Source organism: Phaethon aethereus, assembly GCF_964289735.1.
Source record: "Phaethon aethereus genome assembly, chromosome: 3".
NCBI lineage: Eukaryota > Metazoa > Chordata > Aves > Phaethontiformes > Phaethontidae > Phaethon > Phaethon aethereus.
In genome coordinates, this window is record NC_138576.1 from 64924523 (window position 1) to 64947995 (window position 23473).

The 23473-nt window shown below is 43.6% G+C and overlaps 1 protein-coding gene across 1 annotated transcript in view; it reads right to left on the bottom strand.

Moving 5' to 3' along the window:
• Nucleotides 1-23473, bottom strand: part of SGK1 (serum/glucocorticoid regulated kinase 1) — a gene marked incomplete at its 5' end in the record, with an annotated part of 80163 nt that overhangs the window by 8913 nt on the left and 47777 nt on the right. The window contains one exon of the mRNA XM_081997136.1: nt 19898-19973. Coding sequence (XP_081853262.1) covers nt 19898-19973 — 76 coding nt within the window. The remainder of the gene's footprint in view (nt 1-19897; nt 19974-23473) is intronic.

Here is a 23473-nt window from a genome sequence, read left to right on the forward strand (position 1 = left end):
GGGCTCCGCGCCAGGACGGGCAGAGGCGGGCGGCGGCGGCGGCAGGCGGCGGCCGGATAGCGCCGGGGCGGGCCCGGCGCCCCGCTCCCCCCCGCACCCAGCGCCTTCCGCCGGCAGCGGCCCGGCGGCGCCCCCCGCCCGCTCCCCCGCCCGGCCCGGCCCGGCCCGGCCCGGCGCCGAGCTGTCCGTCCGTCCGTCCATCCGGCACCCACCTGCCGGCTGCGGCCCGGCAGCCGGCGCTTCACGGCACAGGCGTTTTTAACGTGGAAGGCAGGAATTCTTCCCGAGGGATGAACTGCTGTTACTTGTAATTCCGGCGGCGTTTTAAAGCCGTGCACCGGGTTCTCAGGAGCCCAGGGTTTGGCTTTAACAGCCTGAGTCTCCTCAGGTTGCGTGTTAAAACTTTTTTTCTACAACAATAGCAGCAAACACCTTAACAGTGTTAAACACCTTAACGAGCGAGAGAAGGCAAACAAGGAAAAGGTACCCAGAGTGCCACTTAATTTGAAAGCCAAGTCTTACAGAAAAGCATCGAGCATTGTGAAAATCCCAATAAATTGCAAAGGTTTGCATCAAGAATTTGTATAGTCGGTGGGTTAGGAGTGTACTGCTAAAAAATAAACACAAGAGAAGAATCGAAAAATTACAGTGATGTTTCACGCTCACGTTATTTTTCTCCCTCTGGCTAGAATTTTGACAGATTGTCTTGAAGTTCTAAATTAATACTTTTTCAAAGCAAAATGAATAAAAATAAAGTAAAAGGTGGACACTGAAAATAAAAAGGGAGACTCCACGCAAGGAATATTAAAAGTTTTAGAACTCCTTGCCACAGGATGTGTGCACACCAAAGATTTGGACGGGTTCAAGAACGGCCGGACAAATCAATAGGAAAAAAAAAAAGAAAAATTTGACTACGAAGGTGGTGTGTCTGACCTGGAATGTTCCTGGACCACAAATTCCTGGGAGCCAGGGCTGTTTTGGGGGCAAATCACTGCATAGTTGCCTGTTCCTGCCCTCTCCCTTAGCAGTGCACTGTTGGCTGGTGCTGGTAACCCAGACTGACCTACATGGACCTTGGGCCCGTACCTTCATTCTGATAGTCTTATATTGCACTTCTGAGTGGCGTGATACTGTTTTTTTAGTCACAGAGTTTAACCAACTCTCAAAACCTCAGGAGCTGCTGCTTACTGGCAAGAAGAAGGAGAACCGGTTTGATCTGCAACCTAGTGTGAAGCATTTGACTCTGTCAGATAACTGTATTCCATGTAAAAGGAGCACTAGGTAAACAAATGTTCATCAAGCTCTTCACCAATCCAGCATCCAACCCGGGGCCCCCCTGCTGGAGTGTGAGCAATGCAGAGAGACACGGACTCTGCTGGAATTGTGGGCGACTTAGGCATAAGGGCAGAGCAGGCACGACATGCTGACTTACTGGTGTGAGTAAACCCAAGGTCCTGCTGACACAGAGACATGCCCAATGTAAAGCCAGGAGGGATGTGATTCCATTTATCTTAAAGAACGAACACACATACATCACTAGTGTGGGCCTGTGTTGGCTGATGCAGTTCAAAGCACCTTCAGCAATAGCTGGACTGTGGAAATTTGTCTCCCTCAAGAGGTTTTGCTGTTTGGAGGGTTTCTTCGTCTGTGGTGGACAGACAGATGTTAGTCCTGCCTGACTGTTTACGAGGCACACAGAAACTTTTCCCTCTTGCCCTTCAGGAAGGTCAGAGGCTTCAGCAGCCCACATGGTAACTGGAATTTGCGAGCTCTCTTCCTCTGATTCTGTCCTGGTCCTCATTGTCTGCTGCGGAGGAAGATTTATGAATGTAATTCAGTGTCTCCATCCTTCAGGAATTAGATTCTCTGATAGCTTCTGAACTTCAGTTTGGTAATGAATTCAAATGCTGAATGAATGAATTCCTGCTTACTTATCTTGCTGAATCAAGACTTTAGGATGCAGCAGGTTGAACTGTTCCTAGAGTTACTTGGCTGACTCTGGAAGGAAGCTTCCCCAAATTCTGCAAATATTTTCATCAGTATTTGGCTTTGGGTTAATTAAACAAAGATGGAGTTCAAGCCTTGGACTGCAGGAATGACATAGCCCACAAATGCAAAAGGCGCTGGCACTCCTAACAGCATCTGTCTTCTGAAGCAAAATCTCAAAAGCTTTTCTTTTCCTCCTGTAAATCCCCAACAAACAAGTTCTTGTTTCTGACCTTGTAATTAAGTTTCATGTGCAACAGCCAAAACTTTCAGTCAAGACCTTCAGGCTGCCCCCACAAATGATGTCTACAAGTAGCAGCAAATAGATAAGGAACTGAATAACAGCTTTAATAACAACCCCAACAGAGATTTTAAATCAGGAGCTTTCGAATGCTGTCAACAGGTCTGCTAGACATTGTTCTGACAGGAAGTTTATTGACTGAAGCCCCTATCGATCTGGAAACATCTAATTGATTTCAGTGTCATAGTTTGCCAAACACAAATTTAGAACACCTTTTATTTCCTTTTTCTGATGCTTACGGAGCAGGTTTACTGCACTGTCAATAAGAGGCTTTAGTGCCAAGGGATTACGCTCACAGGATCACAGAGCGATGCAGGGCTGTACTGAGAAAAAAGTAATTCCCGTCCTTGTAGAAGGCAGTGGAAAATTACAGCATCCTTTAGATGCACTGACCTCTGGTTAAAGTAGCTGATAAACGATGCCCTAACTTCCATTTTCATTCCAGCACACTGATTTGAGTCTAACGGAGTTGTTGTCACTGGAACTTTATGAGCAAATGTTGCAGGTATTTCAGCCTGTAGCAGTCAGAGAGGGGTGACTGCAGGAGCAGCACATTTGTATGCCTTCTTCTGAGTGTGCCCCCCCCCCCCCCGATTATTGTAAATCCTGGCAATATTGTGTAGCCTCTCTCGCTTAGATTCCTCATAACACCATGTTGGATGACAGATACTTGAATTTATTATTGTCGTTACTAACTTAAAATAATATGCTGTGACTGCACAGAGTTTGGTCTTATCAGAACTGAGTAATGCTAGGATGGTAGAGGAGGAAAAAGCATAAGACGGAAAAGTGATAAAAAAAGGCTTGTGAGAAAAATGAAGATTCTTAGTGATGCTATGAATTCAGTCTGCTGGTCTCCTTTGGTGACAAGGCAGCCTAATGTGAGGAGCTGGTACGTGCTCCAGAACGAATAGCATAAGCACACACTGTCTGCTGACTCTGGCACTCATTTTCCTTCCAAAACTTTAGCTTTTGAAGGATAATAGCAGAGATGGATTTAGTCATTTTCTGTCAAGGGCACAATCTGAACAAGTTTCCCCGTACTACTCTCTTGAACATATGTGCTAAAATACAAATGATAGCTGATCTAACCTAGCTATCAGGTCATCTCTCTTTCCCTTATCTCTTCATCTAGTGTTCCACGAGGTGTTTGCTACCATGATATCTCAATGCCTTTCATGTATATACAAAACCACCGTCATCACCATTGTAGCTCATTATCTTAAAAGAAAGATCTCTTTAGGCCTGTAAGCCCTGCAGCAACACTGGAGTTAAGGCACCAAATGCTGTAAATAGTGAGCAAATTAGTCAAAGAGAGGAATTTTTGCTAGAGAGAGGTTCAGCTGGCTGCTAACTCAAAAAAGCAACTTGGATTCTCGGAGATGAGTTGGATATGAAAACAGAGGCCTGCTAAAGGGAGCCTCACACTGTCAGGTCTTAATGCTTTTCCTCTTGGTTATACAACCATGTCTCTTTCTGTTATGTTGTCTGCTTTAATATTCCTTATTATTTCTAGGAGATTGTCTTTGGGGATGTGTAAGAGGTCTCCTGGGCAGACGGATGCAAAACATGCATGCTAAACACGGCTTTATCTATAGGGATTTTTCTCTAGTGATCTATAATTTTAGGACGTATTTGCCACAGTTATCTGGGTCCATTGTTTTCAGGGGGGTTATTACAGTATTTCTGAGGGTAGACTAATTAGTCTAAGCTAGAGGGTGAGGGAGGAAGTGTTAATTTTGCCCTAGATAACTGGTCCAAAATGGAGTAAAAATATTAGTCATTCATAATATATTTGCCCTTCTTAAGCTTTGGCATTTGAGTTAGGCATATAGTCAACAAAGGCACCCTCCTTGGTCCGAAGAGACAAATAAGCACCCTGGAGGCAACTCAGTACATCTGTGGCCTGAATCAGGCAGTTGCTAATGTTTAGTTGAAGGAATTTGGGCCTGAAACCCACAGATAGGTAGAGGCTTTTTTGAATTACAGGTGATTTTTTTCCTTATTTCTGAAGCTTCACGTGTAAAAGATGTGGAATCCCTTTAGAGGGTCATATTGTCAACATACCCTGAGAGAGCTGGTCATTTCTTTCCTGATTTAGATATATTTAGATAAAAAGATACAATCTTAGGGCAAGTTTAAATACCATACATGATAGGTAGGGATTCCTGACCTGGCTCATTCCAGTCTAGCTATGGACCTGGAAGAGGACTTGTAACATTGGTATATGTGCCATAGCGCTGCTCAAGGATGAAATACACATCTTGTTTTCCGGCTAGTAGCCCTTCGTGGTTCTGTATTGTGCTGGATGGGTAAGGCATACCAGCTTTCTTGAAATTAGTTGACGTTATCTTGCCTTGCACTGTGCCTGATATCATCTCAGAGAGATGTGAAAGTATTAGTTCTGTGTTATAAAAGTGGGAATTAAACCACAGGGTAGACAATGTGTCTCATCTGAGGGAAGTCTGTGGCAGAACCAAAAATTAAATGCAAAGTTAACTTTCTCCCATGCTAATAACTGGATTAACATTACTGTACCACAGTATCTGCCAACCTCGTTCACGTAATTACATGCATTGTAAACAGACAACTTAGGATAGCAAGAGCCAGAGCAGGCTGTACCTTGGTGGAACCCTACCTAGATATCTGATATTACTATAGCCCTGCTTCCCTTCTCAGCCAGAGCTACCAATCACAGTGAAAGATGTGGGACTCGGAAACGCTGACACCTAAAAGGTTGTGATTCAAGAAAGGACCTGAATCCAGATTTGTGGAGAAGGGAAGGAAGTACAACTGTATCCACACTGAACTGCCGGCTGGTAGTGTCACCTGCCACTGTCCAACATCTTGGAAATCACAGGAAAGTGCTTTTCCCACAGCACATGATCACCCCAAAGAATATTACTGTAAGACTAAAAAGTCCCACAGCTGTTTCACAGGCAGACACAGAAAGAAAAAGCCACAAACATCTGCAGCATGAATTTCTTTTTTTCACTTCCAGATGCTATTTTCAAACCTCTTCAGTCATTCACTGCACTGTGAATCTCTTTGTAGCATTCCAATTAGTCCAAATTTTTTTAACACCTTAAGCCCTGAAGTGAATTGGCAGCCTTTGGTATGGATTTCATTTACTTTGATAGAAGCTGCCTTTTCTGTTTTGTAAATGCTTTACGTGATTCCACAAAGAAGAGCTTAACTTCAGGCAGCTAAGGTCAAATGTTTTGGCCATAGGCTTACTAGACTTCAGGACCAAAAGGAGCTGCTAGAACATCTAGCCCGGCTGTCTGCATAACACAGGCTTGCATTTGCTGCTACGTATATCAGGTCCAACAACTTCACCTCAGAGGTTTCTTGTCTCTTCCTCTTAACTCAAGCTTGACTATCTCAAAGTTTTCATCCAGTTCAAGGCTAAGAATCAGGAGGTTTTGACAAGCACAGACACCCACCCATGCGTAATCATGCAACAGACCACAGGCTGCGAGTATATGACCTTCCCAGCCTTCAGCAAGGGCTTCCTTGCCCCAGTGCGTCTGCAGCTGCTCGTCAGCACCCACGCGGCGGGTGTTACCAGCCCTTGGATCAGCTGGCAGATCTCCGTGTGGGAGCTCCCACTAGCCGGCATTAGTCAGCCAGGTGATGCGCAGCTGGGCACAGCCTCTGCAGCTGGCACAGCTGGAGCTGGGGGCAGGCGTGTGTCCCAGCCCGCTTCCTCGGTGCCCGAGGCAAGCGGTAAGCAGCGTCTTACACACCTGGGCTGCACTCTCATTTTAAGCTCGTCAGAAAAGGAGTACAGGTTTGGAAGCGTGCCACGCTCCAAGTAGTTGCTGATACCTCTGTAACGCTTCCCATCAGAACCTGATAAGACTGTGCTTTTTTTCCGGAAAACACTCGCATACAGGAATGGGGAAGAGCAGGTCTAGCATATTGGATTACTGATGAATGCAGTGTCACTGGTACATAATTCTCAGCGTGACACTAATCTCTATACCTGCAGTGAGACAAACGCAACACCTCTCTGCCTAGCTGAATATCACGCACTGATCTTTCGTAGAAGACAGGCTTAATAATGCTGTAGAATATTTTTTTCGGGGCAAAAAAAAAGGAGAAAGAGAATCAATCACCAGCATGTATTTATAACAGAGCATCAGAAAAATTAACTTCCTGGAACTCTGGCATGTTGCAAACATGTCTCAGCCTGCTGCAGTATAGGAAACATTACTAAGCAGTTCTTATTTTGTTGACAGTGGAGTTCTTCAGAAATACAGATAAAGTTCCAGGTGAAGGAACTAAAGCATAAAGAGGTCAAGCAAGGTACCGTCCAGTAAGACAGAGGATTGAAAATGAGACTTTTGGCCTCTTGTGTTGTACCACTTGTGTAGATAGATGAATCACTGAGGGCAAATACACAGTTTAAATACATAAAGGCTATATACAGCGTAGCTACCAATGGCAGTTTTAATGACTTGCAGAGCATAGCACTGAGGACTTCTCTACAGTTATAGGGAACTGCGTTACTAGTGCTATTATTCATGATTTTCACTTATGTTTTTATCCAGAGCTCTTTAAGCCCTCACAAAGGCAAATATTAGCAGTGACATTTTAAAGAATGAAGAGGTGGGGAAGTTGGATGACTTGGGTCATTGTCATATGATGAGCCTCAAATAGAATAAACATTTCCGAGGCCTTGTGACTTTCAATCCCATGCTCAACTCATTGGACATATAGCCCACCTCCTACAAGGCCAAACTTGACAACAGCTTTGCTCATTTAGTGACTGACGCAGACTGACTGACTCAAGACAGTGGTTTAAATCACAGCTATTGGACTCTAAATCAAAATCAAATGCTGCCTTCTCCCAAGTTCCATGAGGTTTGCAAATAACACTCTAGTTTTGACCTGTTCTGCAATTTTGAGATACTTTGTGCTTTTCACAGAAATGACGCATAGGCAGACAAGGAGCAGAGAAAGGAAGGGAATTTCTCAGAAAGAAAAAAAATCTGTTTGTGCTAGTGTTTGAGATATGAAAGTATGAAATACAGAATGAGCTGCATATGCCAGATTCCTCTGAGTAGTAACTCTGTATCTGCATAATAATTTTTTGATTTCACTACACCTGCTTCCGAATGGATAGAACATGGTAGTAAAGTATGCTCAGCTTTGTCTGGAGATAGCACTCTGGGAAGTAATTTTTACAGACCACGTTTTTTGCATCTTTAGTATTATGTATACATATGTATTTATGGCTGTGATCGTGTTTTTCATTTAATATATATTTACTTTATCTTGTCTAACTTTTATAATTTGAACAGCATACACAGAACTTATAACTTTTTCATCTAGTCTCAGGTCACACTGATGAAAGATCTGTAATCACTCAAGCCCCAGAGCATTCACCCTGGTTATTTCAAGTATATTTGCCTTCAGGTGCTGCAACCGCAACTAGTAAACTTCCAAGTCACTTTGACTGTGTGAGCTGAGTCACAGAATAATATAAAAGGACTTCTGTTTGTGCATTTGTGCTCACTGGAACATACTTATGTGTACAGTGATGACTAATGAACTAGTGAACACATTTGTTAAAGACAGCTTAATAGGAAAATGTGATTTGTTCTTGGGGGGGAAGGCTGTTATGATGTTAGAAACTGTGAGAACCAACATTAATTCATTAATATAATGAGTATTTTCTCTTTATATGCATTTTTATTCTCAGATGTGGTGTTTTTAAATATTGAAGAGTATTATGAGCCTGAGACATCAGGTCCCACTATGTTTTATAAGCCTATTTGTGGCTGTCAGGATAGGAAATAAACTTCTCTGAGCATTTCTGAGTATCTTGTGCCTTCCCCTTTAACAGTGTCTCTCAAATCCCATTAATCCATGGATCGCTTAGGTTTTTGGAAAACTACCCATGGACCACCTTGTACAACACAGCTATAAGGCTTAAATTCACAAGCAACTATAACGAAGCTAAGCTTTGAGTGTTCACTTACTTGCCTTTTTTCAAGAATGTTTCTAGAACATTATTACTTTTATTTCTGTGTTCTGCTTGACTGATTACTTTTAGAAAAAAAGTTGTGACTATTTTTCAGGTTACCATCTGGTGTTTAATGGACTACCAATATTGCCACAGGTTGAGAAACACCTCTGACACTGGCCATTACTGGAGATGAAACCCTGGGCCAAGCAGACCTCTGATTGGCCCAAAGTGGCAATTCAAATGCTTCTTAAATTTAGGAATGCTAAACTGATTAAAAACTATTTTATCAATATATTACAGCTATTAACTTGTAAAAGGTCCTCTTTCATCACTCACTATCATTTTCCTGGAAGATCTTTAAATAGATTTCAAAATCACATTTTACTTTGAATTGGCTCCGCAGGAAGAAAAACAGGCTTCCAGGCTGTACGCCATCATTCATGAGCGTGGCTCAGCATCCTGGCACTTCTGCAGGGCCGGCTTACAAGAAATGTTGAACCACTGAGATGCTGAATTCTTTTCACAACACGAAATGTTTAGACTGCTAGGAATGAAGAAAAAAAAAAAAGGGAACTGGTGTGGGAGTGTGTGGGGAGCTCCGTATAGGAAGAGGAAGTATTGTGTGACTGATCAGGAAATGGGTACAAAGCCTCTGTTTTGGTAGTATTTTCACTTGTTTTGGGGGCATTTCCATAGTGAACTGGAATCTGGCCCTGCGTGGAGGTATTACTTCACTGCGGAGCAAAAGGCAGGCACTAATTTGGAGCGAAACACAACAGCTGTCAGCATGAGCACATAGCAACACGGCACAACAGCTGAAGGCAGGTCACGCACAACACAACGTCCCGATGAAACTACAGAGGGTTGTAGAGCCATGCTGGGCTGCGAGAATCACAAACAACGCTCTGACTTCTATAAAAAGAGAAAGCTATTTTCCAGGTTGTCTTTTCTGACAGGAGTTGGTTCTCTTCTGCCTCCAAAAACGCTGGGATACAGTCCCATCCCTGCCGCAAGCACTCTGGGGAAGTATGCAAGGCAACAAGATGCGAACACGATGAAAGCCCTTTCTGATTCTGCCTGGGAAGACACTTCTTTACCATGCACAGGTTTGACAGGAGAGAAGTTTAGCCCTCATCTTTCCATAAACATTGGCTGGTCTGGGGTGCACTGCCAACCCTCGTGATGTCAGGGCTGTTAGCTCCTTTGGTTTTGTCATGTGACTTTTAAATTTAATTTTTTTCCAGAAACCAAGTCTGAAAATATGACCGTTTTTCTTGTGTAAAGTGAATTTCTGCTTATGCACTGGCTCTTGAGCAACCCATTGTTAGTCAGATCTTTGCAGAGTTGTGGGGAGGGTAGCGTACTGCCCTCAATGCAATGAAGTAATTTTTAGAGGAAATCCTTGTATGGACAATTTATTCATTGTTTTGGAAGACTTCAAATAGCATTTCCAGGAGGGACAATTCAAATTCCAGATTTGATTTACCTTATTCAGTCATTCCTCAGCTGGTTGGGAGGCAGAGGCAAGCCTGGATATGCTGGTGCAAGTGGGCAGCACAGAAAGCTGAGACAAAACCCCTGACAGAGGGTATTTTGGACTTCCCTCTCCAAAACAGAAATTTAATACTCCTACAGAGTTATAAAGGGACTGAAATAAATGAAAGATGTATTTCAAGGGCTGTCATGGTAAAGCTCCTGAGCAATATACTCAGGGAGATGTAGAGCGAGGCAATTATTTGGAGGACTCTCTCTCATTGGCTTTCCCTCTCCGGAGAATGAAACTTGTTAGCTTAAATTATTTCAAACGTGACCCATCCCATTTACTAAGTAGTTCATATTAGTCTACATTTGTCCTGGATCACAGTGTAACAATAGCGACAGGGCATAATTTTCTGCACTGCTGCCTTGCTCTTCTTTTTCAGCCTTGTTTTTCCTCTGTCTTCTTTACATCCTTTCCACTGCTCCTTGGAGTGATCTTTTTTCCTTAATCTGCTCCTGCATTTCTCTTTCTCTTCTCTCTCAGGCCTTTCTTGCTTCCTGGCTGCTTCGTGTCGAAGCCATCACTCTGGAAGCAACATCACCAGCTACGGTCACCTTCAGGGGAACATCATCATGAGCTCATTTTCAAAATTATTGCAAGTGAAAGCGATCCCTTTCTCATGTTTTTATTTCATAGGGTGGAGTCAAATAGAATATGGGAAACTGTGCACAGTTTTGGCCACTCACTTCAAGAAGGATGTCAAGAAACTGCAAAGAGCCAGTGTGGAGGGCTACCAGGATGGTCAGGGGTCTAGCACACAGGACCACTGAAGAGAAGCTGATGAGCTGGACATGTATAATCTGATGAAGAGGAGGACAAAGGCAGTTGAACAGCAGCCTATGACTTCATGATGAGAAGCTACAATGACACCAGAGCCAAACTCTTCTCAGTGGTAACAGAAGGCTTAAAAGGTGGCAATGGCAGCAAGATGAGTGTTCAGCTTGGACATTAGGAAATAAAATGCCCATCGGGAAGGTAGTACAGCTTGGGAACGGGCTTCCTTCAGAGTTGGAGGAAACCCTGTCCCTGGAGGCTTCCAAGCCTCAACCAGGCAATGCCACACTGACCTGCTCCAGTGCTGGCCATGGTCTGGCCTCGGGGTGGGATGGGTGACCCACAGGGCTCCTCTAAACAGCACTGTATCACTGCAAAATCGTGCACTTGTTCTCTCAAAACACTTAGTGTAGAATTTGCCATGCTGTCCCTCAGTTAGCCAGTCCCTCCTGAACTGGAGGAGGAGGAATTTTTATTCTTTTTTTTTTTTTAAGGGAAGGATAATATAAACCAGCCTGACAGTTATGGTAATTCTGGCATAAGTGAAATATTGGTGAATACCTCTAACTCCTGCTTTAAACTGAATGTATTTCATGCAGACAGTGTGCCTTCAGTTTTCACCGCCCTTCAAAACTCTGCATTCTTGAGGGTGCTGGAAGACATGCAGGCAAAGCTCAGTGCTGGGAGCCTAGCAAACATGTGCCCAGCAGAGCAGAACCTGCCATTTCTGTGGTTAAAACTCTGTTGCAATTCTGATACATCTGTCATGTAACAACAGAGGTAAGAGGAAAAAGTCTGTGCAGACCGAGAAGTATCTCTAACTCCCAGTCAGGCTGCTCCTGAGCTACAGTCTGATTCTAAAGTAGTCCTGCAGATGATGTTATATTTCATCTTAAAGGATATGTATGGACCCCAGGGCATGGTAGGTCACCTTGTATTAGAACGTATACTCTCAGTGCTACAAAGCAGTGTATTTATTTTTAGGTAGGCAAGTAGCCTCCTTAGTTTTAGTGGGATGATTCACGTCCATGTGATGATGCATACATGTGTTTATAGAATAAAAGTTCTTTATTTGTTGTTTCAATATTTATGACTTTTCTCTGAGTTATTCTAATGAAATCTTTGTTCAATGTTGGTTTTTTTTTTTCCCCCCTTGGGACTGTCCACAGGCATCCAATGTTTTTTGTGGAGAGGTATTTCTTTTACAGTTTCCAATTCCTTCTTATGAATAAATTAACTTATTTTTACTGGGGTGCTTGAAATACTTTGCTTAGGACATCGGTTGTGAGCCACAATCTTGCATTTGCTACAATTACTTTTAACATACTTGCAAACGTATTTTTTTGTGCATCCATATTAAAGGCAACAGCAATTTTCCATCTGTCTTATATCTGCAGTAAATGAGTTTATGCTGCTGTGTTTTAGGCAGACAAGAGATTGTTTTCTTCAGTAATTATCTCCAAACAATGCTGTTTGAATGATGTGGTAGGCTAAATGAAAATGATAGCATATCTCAGGTAAACTAAGCAATTTTGTTCCAACATATTAAAGTCTGATTATAACAAAAGGTTTTGAATTAATTTCCCTAACCACTGAACGGATGTTCACAAATTGCCTTCTGAGGTGTACAGTGACAAAGCGGATATAAGTATCTCCTTGAGACTACGGAGGGTATCCAGGGACGGATATGACTGTTGACATCATTTAAAATGAATCCTTTTTCACACCGGTGATTCGGATCACGCTCCTTACTCCCCTGGTTGCTGAGCAGCGGGAAGGTTTTTGCGTCTTTAATGCAGTCATAGACATCGGTCATTGCTACACCTTACATGGAAAAGTTTACAACATAGTTTATTTCTTCACGTGGACAGAAGCCTTCTATCACCTGTGTAGGAGCTGGAAAAGCAGTAGGTTTATTTGAGGAAGCTTTCTCCTCTTTTCTAAAGCAATCAGTCTGGGGACAGCCAGCTCTCTGCCTTGGGCCTTGAAAGGTAATTAGGGGATAATGAATAGCAAGCCTTAGTTAGCCCTTCTGTCTTCTAAAACACATTTACCTCGGAGTATTTGCATCGGTGTGAAAAGAATTAAGTGTCTCCTCGGTCAGGTTGTTCTGTTATGAGATCTATTTCTGCTGTGTGATAGTAAGGGCTTGATGAATCCAGACGTGCCACTATGTGGTACCCTACCTTGGTTAGGGTTCCCCCTTCCTCGACAACCCTCACCCACCGAGGAGTGCGGTCACACAGATTTCTCTTGCAAAATATATTGCAGAAAAATACAATACAGAGAGACCTTGCACTTGCATTACAAAAACCAAAATATTGTCTTTTTACTTTTTAAGGAAGCAACATGGGCATGTTCCCAATTTCAAGGTCACCTTTAGAAACAACAGCAAAAAAGTACAGAAAAATTATAGCAGCTGAGAATTTTAATTTTTCTGTGGGGCCATCATTCAATATGGCCTGTTTAATGGTTTGTGTTTTTTTGTATAACCACTTTAAGTTTATTTTGATGCCTATAGAATATATAGCAGTAGTTCTCCTTGGGCAGGAGCCAAGCAATCCAGATGACTCCTGATACTCAGCTTCTCTTCCGTGACACATCCTCCTAGAGCTTTTCGCTATTAATCTTGCAACAACCCATGCTTCTGTGTGATTTATTGCTTAGCTGAATAACTGCACAAAAGGGTTGTGGATGATGCCCCTTGTACTGCTCTTCAATAATATAACACTTTCTTATAAAGCCTGGTGTTCTTTTCACTGTCAAGACTTCAGGTAAAAGGGCTTTCCATTAGATTTTGCCAGCCAAGATATGGATCCCTGCTGGGAAAACATGCGGCTGGAAAATACATGGTGGTGAAGGAAATGTTAGGGTAAGAGAAAAGGTCAGATCTGGATATCCTTCTGGCACTTGGGAGAGCAATGGATGTGGTTTCTCCTCATCACTGCTTTTTTCTCCAGTGGAGTTTTTTCTGTCCTCTTCCCCTCCCTTACCTTCATCCCCCAGCACTGCACCAATGTATCAGTCCCTCCAGAAGGAAGCCTTCCAGGGCCTGGGCTTGGCTAATTTGGTGCTGGTCTCCTTCACCATATTCTATGGTATGCCAGATGCCAGATTTATAACTCAACAGAATAAGAAGCAAATTAAAAAAAAACAAAACCAAAAACAACTAAAAAATACAGGTACTTAGCTTTGTGTTATATCTACACAGGCTCTCTGAGAAAATGGGACTCAAAGGACAATAAGATAATGCTTGGAACAGGAAAGAAAGGAGTAGAGGGGTATTGAGGAATCCCCACCACTGAAGGTTTTTTAAGTTAAACACAGCTCATCTAGCGTTCATTCATAGTCAGGAGAGAGAAAAGGACACAGATAGGGACTGATTCTTCTCCTCCTCAGAAAGTGACAACCTGTGACACCACCAACCACCTTTGCAGAGGTTTGAAGAAAGGTGAGATTATGGGTTTGGTCTGTATTTGAGAAAAAACTCTTTGGAGCTACAAACACTGGGAACACAATTTTTCACGAAAAATTTAGAATGGGTGGTCACCAGAGACCTTCCAAATTGCAGCATCCGAGCTGCCATGGAGCCCTGCTTGCTGCCTGGCACTGGTGGCTGTGAGGCTGTCCTGCAGGTAAATCTGGAACGACTTCACATGCCTTCAACCCAGACTGTTATATTTCTTTTTTAGTGCAAGTTCAGTATGACACATAGAGAGACATTTATATTAACTGCAATTAAGCTCTATTAGACCTTTGATCTGCTACCATGTTGTAGTGTATAAATGAATACATCACAAGAGAAATAAAACGTGAAATAATTATCTTCTGTAAGTTGCAAAGCTGAATTTCAAGCTGTGCCTTTAGACCAGTTTCATCACATTTTTAATTGTGCTGGCTTTTGTGTCAGGAAAAAGAGCATTATTGGAAAGGATGAGGGAAAAGTAGAACAAAAGCTGATGTTTCATTGAACTGAGAAATGCCATGGGCTTGAAACTGTAATCTTTAAAACAAGTGTACTAGGAAATCAAATTACCAAATTGTTAGGTTTTGGGGAGTAAAACCTTAGTTTTCTCAAAGAGACACACATTGGCAGGAAAAATACCAAGGCTGGTTTGGAGATCAATTTAAAAGCATGTTGTGTTGCAAGGACAAAGTTAGCCAAGTATGCTTGGTCAGCTGATGCGGGAAAGTGAGAAAAAAATGACCATCCTGATAATCAGTGTGAAAAACAAACTCTCCGTTTCCGCAGCCAGCTGAACCAGGCTGAGGGTTCCCTCGCAGAGAGGCACCGACTGACTGTACCGCTGCGTACCCGAAGCACAGGGCGATGGGGAGGAGGGCTGGGCCAGCGGGGCGATGCGCTCTCTCGAGCCCAGGTGAGGGGACCTCAGGGAGCTTTGCTCGGGAGAGGCGCCGCGCTGCTGCATCCTGAACGCAGGTGTCTTTAGGAATTACGTTTCTGCTTCCAGTCCTCACAAGAGAGCAAAGAGCACAGAACTGAGGGCCGTGTGCTCCCGAACGGGGGGCACACGCCCAGTTTTCTTCAGGGCGAGTTGCACGAGTGCAAAGGGGAGCTTTCTGGCACTCCCAAACAAGATTATTCATACAGGGCTTTGGAGGACCGTTCTTGGGCTTGACATTTACACTGAGCTGTGGAATAGCGTCCTGCCAGTCGAGTAAGCAACAGGTCTCATGGAGGCTTTTTTTGACTTCTCAAGGGGGAGTAAGGAGAAAGAATGGCTTTTACTGTCCCTTCAGGATTATTTTTCATTCATTCATTCATTTATTTATTTATTTTTCTTCTCTCTGCTCTTTGACTGTATAAGCTGTTTTCAGTCATACCACATATCACGGTTTGCAGTACAATCTGCTGAAATGTATAGAGCTGCAAGATAAGGTGCAGCACCTAGGGAAAATTTCCAGCAAATGCCCCAATTATGACATTTCTGTCTCTCTGTCTGCTGTTCCCTTGAGGCACCGTATATTCTCATGCAGAAAGGGATAGTCCATTAATTTCCACTGCAAAAGTAGATTTCTCCATGCATATGCTCTGTAGATAAACTGTCAAAAATGGAACCTACACCTCAGCCTTCTACACCTCTTTCCCCAGTCTGTTCAAGGAGCCTTTAACTTCAAAGTGTGGTTGAGAGCATTAAATTACCAATGTTATCAAGTGCTTTAAGCCTGGAAACCCAGCAGACTGATTATCTGTTGGTTTGCTTCTTGGGTAACCACTGATATCTGCCAGAGTGAATACCATGGTAGGTGCAAAATGATATCAAATCTAAGCAGTAGCATTCTGCAGAGCTTTGAGTTAGGCAGCAGAAAATCAGCCCCAGCAGGTGCAAATACATGGAAAAGATTGTGGGATCTCAGTCTCATAAAAATTTCCCTTTTCTTCCTTCCTGCCTTTCCCTCCCTCTCTCCCTCCCTCCTTCCCTTCCTTTCTTCCTTCCTCCCTCCTTCTCTCCCTTCCTCCCTCCCTTCCTTTCTTCCTTTCTCCTATCCTTCCGTCCTTCTGTCCTTCCATCCTTCCCTTTCTCTCTCTCTCCCCCCCCCCTTTCTTTTCTTGCTCTCTCTCTTTCTCTCACAGTGGTGAGTTTCCAGTCCTTATGGTGAAATGTGATCCAAGCAAACTCTAAAGCCTCAAATTAAAATAAAAATTCCACCATTTTGAAGTTCAAGTGTGGGGAGGAAGGGAGGAAGACAGAGGAGAGAGCGAGCAGGTTACCTTATTACTGTTGAAAGTCTGAGATGGTAATATTATGTCTAATGTCAAAATGCTGGTTTGAATGAGTGCTATAGATGTAACAATGAGCAACAGTATTTGGGAAGCAGACTAGATTTAGAGAAATTCCCTGTTTTGTAGCCTGCAGACAAAATGACTGGGAAAGATCCCAAATAGCTTTGGTAAAACTGTTTGAGTAAACACTGTAGGTCTCATTATCATGATGAAAGTCATTAATATAGACCTATTCAGTATGAAGGTCAAAAATCACACAGAGCTGAGCTCTTGAACTGTAGTATTTTGGGTTAGATACAGCTGGTGTGAGCAGTGCGTGGCACAAGTAAGTGCTCACAGCTCATACTACAGCAATCCTGTGCTGGATAGGCAAGTGGCACTGCCAGCTCAGTTGTGAAACGCTGTAGTGAATTGAATTGAGTAGGCAGGGAGGACTGAAAATGAAATGGCTGCTAACTTGAGTGGTGTTGCAAACCTAAATCATTCCAAAATCACAAGTCCAGACACTGCCCCAAGTTATAAAATTTGTTTGCACACCATTTTAAAATAAAAATAATAAATTGTAAATTTGTTCTTCTTGCTTTCTGGTTTCAGAGCTTCCATGTGCTTCACAGTCTTACATTTTCCCTTCAGCCACAAATATTAAGTATCTAAACACCATTCCCAGTCTCCTAGGTCAAGCAGGTAGGAAACTTGAAATATCATGAGACTGATCATCAAGTTGCAAGAATTGGCAAGACTGCTGTAAGTCTGGCACTGCAAACTAGAGACATTAAGTATCACACATTTTTTAGCTTTATTTAACAGGCACTTTAGATCCAAATTATTAAGAATAAATGATGTAGAAGAGTAAGAGCTGCTTCTTGCTAGCAATATATCTTTGAGCTCAATGAATGAGTGGCAATGTAAAGCATTGTAGGGATGGTTTCCCACCTCCTGTGATTTGCCTGTTGCATTGGCACTGGTTCAGGGAGAGCATTTCACCTCCATGGTTTAAGAGCTGGTGGAGCTCAGGTGAAGGCAGAGCCACCCATGAAGAATGGACAGCAATGTCTTTTTTGCTGTGCAACTGTTTAATGTTATGCCCAGCGATTCCACATTATCCAATGGTAGAAACCATAGATGTCAGGCCTTTGTTTCTGTTTCCATTTACTCTGCAAGCCCAAGAGATATATTATATGTATTTATGTAAGATAAATAATGGGATAATTCTATAAATGTTAGCTGTGGTTTGAGTCTGTAGACCATACACTTCTTTCAAAGGTCACAGTAGGCTTAGGACAACTGCTCCTTCATTCAGACAGACACATCTTTGATAGAGCTTTTAAAGATCATTTAGAGAAATAATTTGAAAATTGCTTTCTCATGGTTATATCCTGTCTTTTCTTGTTCCTCATCCTCTGACGAAGGAATTATTTTGCTTGCTGCAATCATCCCCAGGGACACCCAATTTTGTCATGTAAACAAAGCACAAAATGTCTGAGTCATAAGACTCACTCTGCTTTGGGCTGGGAACCCAAGGGGTCAAGCTGCTGCCTCAAAGCGGTTTAAGTCCTCTGCCATAATCAAGAGCCAGTACGTAACTAGAATACAAACACACTGCTTGAGTACTGACTGAGGTGCTAAACAAGATTACCTTTGATTGCTGTTGTAGAAACCTAGGAAGAAACACTGCTTTAGCCCTCTAATGGCATTTTTGCAAATGCCTAAGAATTGGCTATGAAGTGTGCTATAGTGAAGCAACTGGGTTTTAATCACGTTCAATTAACTGATACGGTGAAGCAGTTGTTAAATTCTTCTTAGGTAGAACCACTGAAAACATTTAAAAATCAAAGGTGAGTTAAGATGTTATCCTAAGGGTCCCTGCCCAGCCAGCCAGTGCAATCTCACATTGAAAGAACCATTTAGGGCAGTTGTGTCATGGCAGAAGAGCCCTTAAAGTTCAGCCACCCTGGGACTAGGTCCCAAAGCGGTAAACCGTGAGCACTGTTCCTGCTTTAACTGAAATTACCCTGGATACCTAATCGACCCAGGTGAAAAAAAGAACAGCACCCTATCCATCGCCACCACCAAGAAATGGCCCTTAAATACTGTGTTTTTAACCAGGTCATTCTCCAGATCTGGTTTCACATGTAGGCAGCTCTTGACCTAGCTGAGAGGACGGTAACTTCTGGTAGAGAAGAGAGGGCAGGAGCAAGCGGGAAGGACACTGAGAACCCGCACGCTGCCTGTGCAGCTGGGAGAGGGGTGAGGCAAGTCGGTGGCCTACTGTGCTTCAGGCAGAAGAAAGCACCCCCCAAATTAGTTAAATCAGTAGAGCTACCCTGTCTTGACTCCCATATTTTAGAAAAAATATATTATGGCTATAGCTAAACATTGCTTAGGAATCAGTGTAACCTGCAACATTCACACACCACAGTAAGATCTCACAAAGGGGTGAGAGTGTTTGGTTAATTAAATGTATTTCTAAACTTGTTTCATAAAAGTTTATCATCTAGATTAACATTTAAACTCTATGCACAGAAGTCAAGACTGGTTATAGGTCAGGGGAATTAACCAGGAGCATTAAGCATTCAAAATCAAAGTGAGGAAGTGAAAGATTTCCTCCTAACGGGGACAGAGGCTCCTGGGATGTTTCCCAGGGGGACGGTTGCAAAAATGGCAAAGAGAGCAGGAGGAAAATCCTCAAGCCATTCAAGTGAAATCTGCCTCAGGATCTGACAGCTACTTGTCATGCTAGGAGCAGTTTGTGTTTACTGGGACGTTTGCACCATGTAGCCACAGCATTGTGGGGGCATTTCTTTTCTTGGCTTAAACGCGGTTCTGGCATGTCGTCCAACCACGGCACCAACAGTCTAAATTAATCTGGTACACTTTTCTTTTGTAAATAAAATCTAAGCTTATGATAAGACTGAGAAAAGTAAAGACAAACAAAGCACAAAACCCCCCGCATGCCCCCCCAAAAGCAAAACCCCAAGACAGAAAGGAGACAGAGTAAGAAGGGTGTGTGTGAACTCGACATACGGCGTTTATGCTGTCTCTGCTGCACTTTCTTCCTCCTCGTAAAACTAACGAAGCTCCTCATGTGCACAGCGCTCGTGTCCTCGGTCCTGCTGCGCACAGACCAGGGGTCACCGAGTGGCCGCTCTTGCCCTCGGACATATTGGCAGGACTCTTGCTTGGTAGCTAACGAGAGCTCTGCTCCCATAGCAGACCAATGCCGAAACGTGGCTGACGGCTTATTAAACAGACCTGTTATAATACTTTCGTTTCGCCTGACTATGCCATGGCATCATTCCTCAGGGGCCTCTGTGCAGCACATTGTGCACTGCGGCCATCCTGCAAGTGAGTTGCTGCTGCTGCTGTCGTCGTCGTCCAGCAAACGCTCAGCGCGTGAGAGCCTGCGTCGCATTTGGACATGAAAAACACCCTTCAGTTAAACTTGGGTTGGGGACAAAGTACTTCAGCCCCGAATAAAGGCACATCAGAAGCAGCCTCCCGCAGAGAGCTCTGCCCGCTCGGCCCCCGCACCACCCCGGCCCTGCTGCCCGCCCTGCCGCGCGCTGCCCGTACCTGCCTCCTCGCCGCCCCAGAGGGGCCTGGGCTCGGGCTTGGGCAGCGAGTCTCCTTTGCTGTGGGGCTCCTTCGTCTGTAAAACAGAGGGAACACATCAGGTCACGAGAGCTTCCTATTGTGCCGGGTTATTATTTTACAACACTTAAGACCACAATTATTTTCCGTCCGAAGAAAATGTGCCAGGCAGCAGTGCAAGGCTCCTCTCCGGCTGCTTCCGTAATCAGGGGCAAACTTATGAGGTGCCAGGTACTGCGGTCTTCTAGAAGAGAAAAGGACTCTGTGCTTTTACTGTATTTTGAACTGTATTTTCCATTCAAAGCGAGCGTGATGGTCTTACACCCGTGGACCAGATGGTTAGCCCCGTTCTCTGCCCTTGGCCCTGCTGAGGGGGAGAAAGGGAAAGGAAATGGCAGGCATGGTCCCAGCGGGGCTGTCTTCTGACGTGGGGCTGTTTGTGGAGAGCCACTTGGCCCACTCTTTCACCCAGGGCAGGGACAGCCTTCATGGGGATGGGGTTTGGGGTAGCGGATGCATGGGTGTAACCCCTTCACATATCCTTGGGAATCACCAGTGGGGGAGCTACGGACCCCTATTCCCCTCCCTGATTAACACTTCATCCTCATCCCTGCTATAATGGCACACCAACTGCTTGCCCTCTGGACCTCTCTTATTCACACAAGAAGCTTTGATAAGAGCTGTGCAAGAATTCGGGAGAGCTGAGAGTGTGACGGTCCTCTGGCACCACTTCCATAGGGGTACCAGCTGCTGGCCTCAGTGGTGCTGCTTCTGGCTGATAAACTGGGTGTGAGAGTGAAGTCAGTCAGCAGGATTGCACATTTGCTAACCCGACTATCCCAAAGGATACTTCCCAAGCTCTCCATCCAATTGAAACACTGCGTTCAGCATCAGGATGGGAAGCAGCAGTCAAATGGCAAATAAGGTGCTGCAGAAGAACAAGATAAAGAATTCCCACTAGAATCACTGCACAGGCTTTAGTAAAAGGTTCTGGTGTCCAAAGACAGAAAGAATTTTCTTGCTAACATCAAAACTTAAGTGCCTCTTCATACAAATGCATTGTTCTCAAAGTCTGCAGTCCTGAAGGATTAAAGAGCTTGTCAATATGAGTCTGGAGCTCTGGTGAGTAGGGTTTTCAACTCTGATGTTCTTCATGATTTTACTTTAAGAAAAGTTTTCATTCAAAAGTTTCCCAACTCAAAAGGCAACTGCACCCACCATTACACACACTCCAAACAGGTGTGAAGCTGGCTGGAGGATGCCCGAGATTGCAAAGCTTTGAAACGTGGCTCACTTTTCTGACAGCGTATTTCTGACTGTCTGTATTCTGGAGATTAAGCACATGATGGATAATAAGAAAGAAACAGGCATTCAGGGCAGCCACTGTTCTAGCTACTGCAAACTCTGTGATTAAAGAGCCAAAGGGACTGTAAGGGAAGCAGCATGGGAATAGAAAGTAAGTGTGGGATGAAGGGAAGGAAGGAAGGAAGGAAGGAAGGAAAGTGCTTAGTTTGATGCATTCCAGGCAGAACTGTGATTATGCCCAGGAGAATACAAGCTCAGAAAACACAGGGAAAAACATTTAATAAAAAGCACACACTAGACATGGATCTATCCCTACAGAAAAGCACATATTTATGTATGTGCAAAACAATATATGGCAAAGACACCACGTCAAGGACAGAAGTGTAATGTCCACAATGCCCATGAGCAATAAAAGGCTGCATGCTGAAAGCTGCAAACCCTGAACTCTGTTCCTTAATGGAGTCCAGTAAAAAGAGAAACTCTCGGTCACTCCGTCGTGAAACAAGGGGCATCGCAGTCAGAGTTCTGCAAAGATAAACTGTTCAAAAAACGTGTAAACGTGGCACTTCAAGATATTGTTTAGTGAGCATGATGGTGTTGGGTTGATGGTTGGACTTGATGATCTTGAAGGTCTTTTCCAACCTTAATGATTCTGTGATTCTGTAAGGGTCTTGGAAGTTGTACAGACAGGCCAACAAGTCCCAAGGAAGAAAATTTATGCTAAACAGGTACTAGAGAAGGGAGGCCACTGTTACTAAAAGCAATGACTCCCAGGAGAATCACACGCACGTCCCTCCCTCACCTCATGCACATGCAGGACACTGCATGTGCAAGTAAGGGCACTGGAGGCTTTTATCAAGGGGCCTGAAACACCAGTTTATCCATCAGCCAAGAGTAGCACTGGGTCAGAGTGAAGGCAGACATTTGTACCCGCCAACGGAGGGTTCCCAGCAGAAGCCCAGGAGTGCGCTGACATTGCAGCAGCATCACCCTTGTGTGTCTCATCCCAGGTTAATGCCAGTAAGTCGCAGAGCTGACAACAACCTCACCGCACTCCAGAGTGTACCAGCCTGCAGGACCGCAGTCAGTAACACTTCTGTATCTCACAGCAGTGGTGGGAAGGTAAAAGCATTATATCTTGTGAAACACAGAGAACACCAGTTACAGAAGTCACACAAACAGGTAGGAAATAGCTTGTGGAGCTCCTATAGCACTAAGTATGCCCACTTTAATAGTATATGATATTACTAACAAATACATACATTCCAATAATTTTGCTCTTCCGTCTTTTTTCTACTTTAATTACTCCACAATTATCTATGTTTACAGTGGCACTTTAATCATGCCTTCCATTTTTATGTCTATGCTGCCATTTCAATTGAGTTTCTCAAAAAGTGGGGCATCCTTAAGGAGACTTAGTGATTCTGCGATTCTGTGATTCTGTGACGCCACTTGTTATTGTATGCAGGTTTTTTCTTTTGTATGTTTTCCTGGATTATTTTCACATACTACCCATTCAACTGAATAATTCATTCTCTGAATATGGGAATTTCAAATGAAGAATAGGTGTTGTTGTTTCTCTTGTCTTAACATGTGAGAAAAGATACAAGGCCACCATATCCACAGAATAAAAAGTGGTTTTCAGGTGTACTTTTTTTTAAAGTTATTTTTCCCCTTTATAGTATTTGCGCTGAAGAAGTTTTGCTTTTCATTTGTGACAGTGAATATGCTTATCATGGTGCTTGTAAAATGCTGGATTAAGTCTGTTTCTAGCTGACATTGCTCAAGCCTGAAGTTCAATGAAGGGAAAGGAGACAAATAGTTTAATGCTAGTGGACAAGTCTTTGTGCAAGCTGAGTACACTTAAGCCACAGCAGATAAGACCTCAGCAGGTCAAATATTTTAAAACAATATCCATACAATAGTGACTCAGTGTAGAAAACGGCACATTCTTTCATCCCAAGAAGCACAATTTCTCCCTTCCTACGTTTCTTGTATTCTGAAAATGTCACCCCAAAAGGCCAGTGGCCCTGGTGAGTGGGACTGCTCCTGCTAAGCCTTGCCCTAGGAGTCAGCTGTGGAAAACTACAGCCTCCTGTTTGCAAGAGGTAAACTGTGTTAGAGGATCTATCTCTGAAGCAGAGTTTGAAGGCACTAAACTATGTTTTGGGATTACTCAGATCTTAGTGCCACTGGGAGAAGATAAAGGGAAGTAGAAGTCAGAAGTTCATATGTCAGTGCAAGCAACGCTTG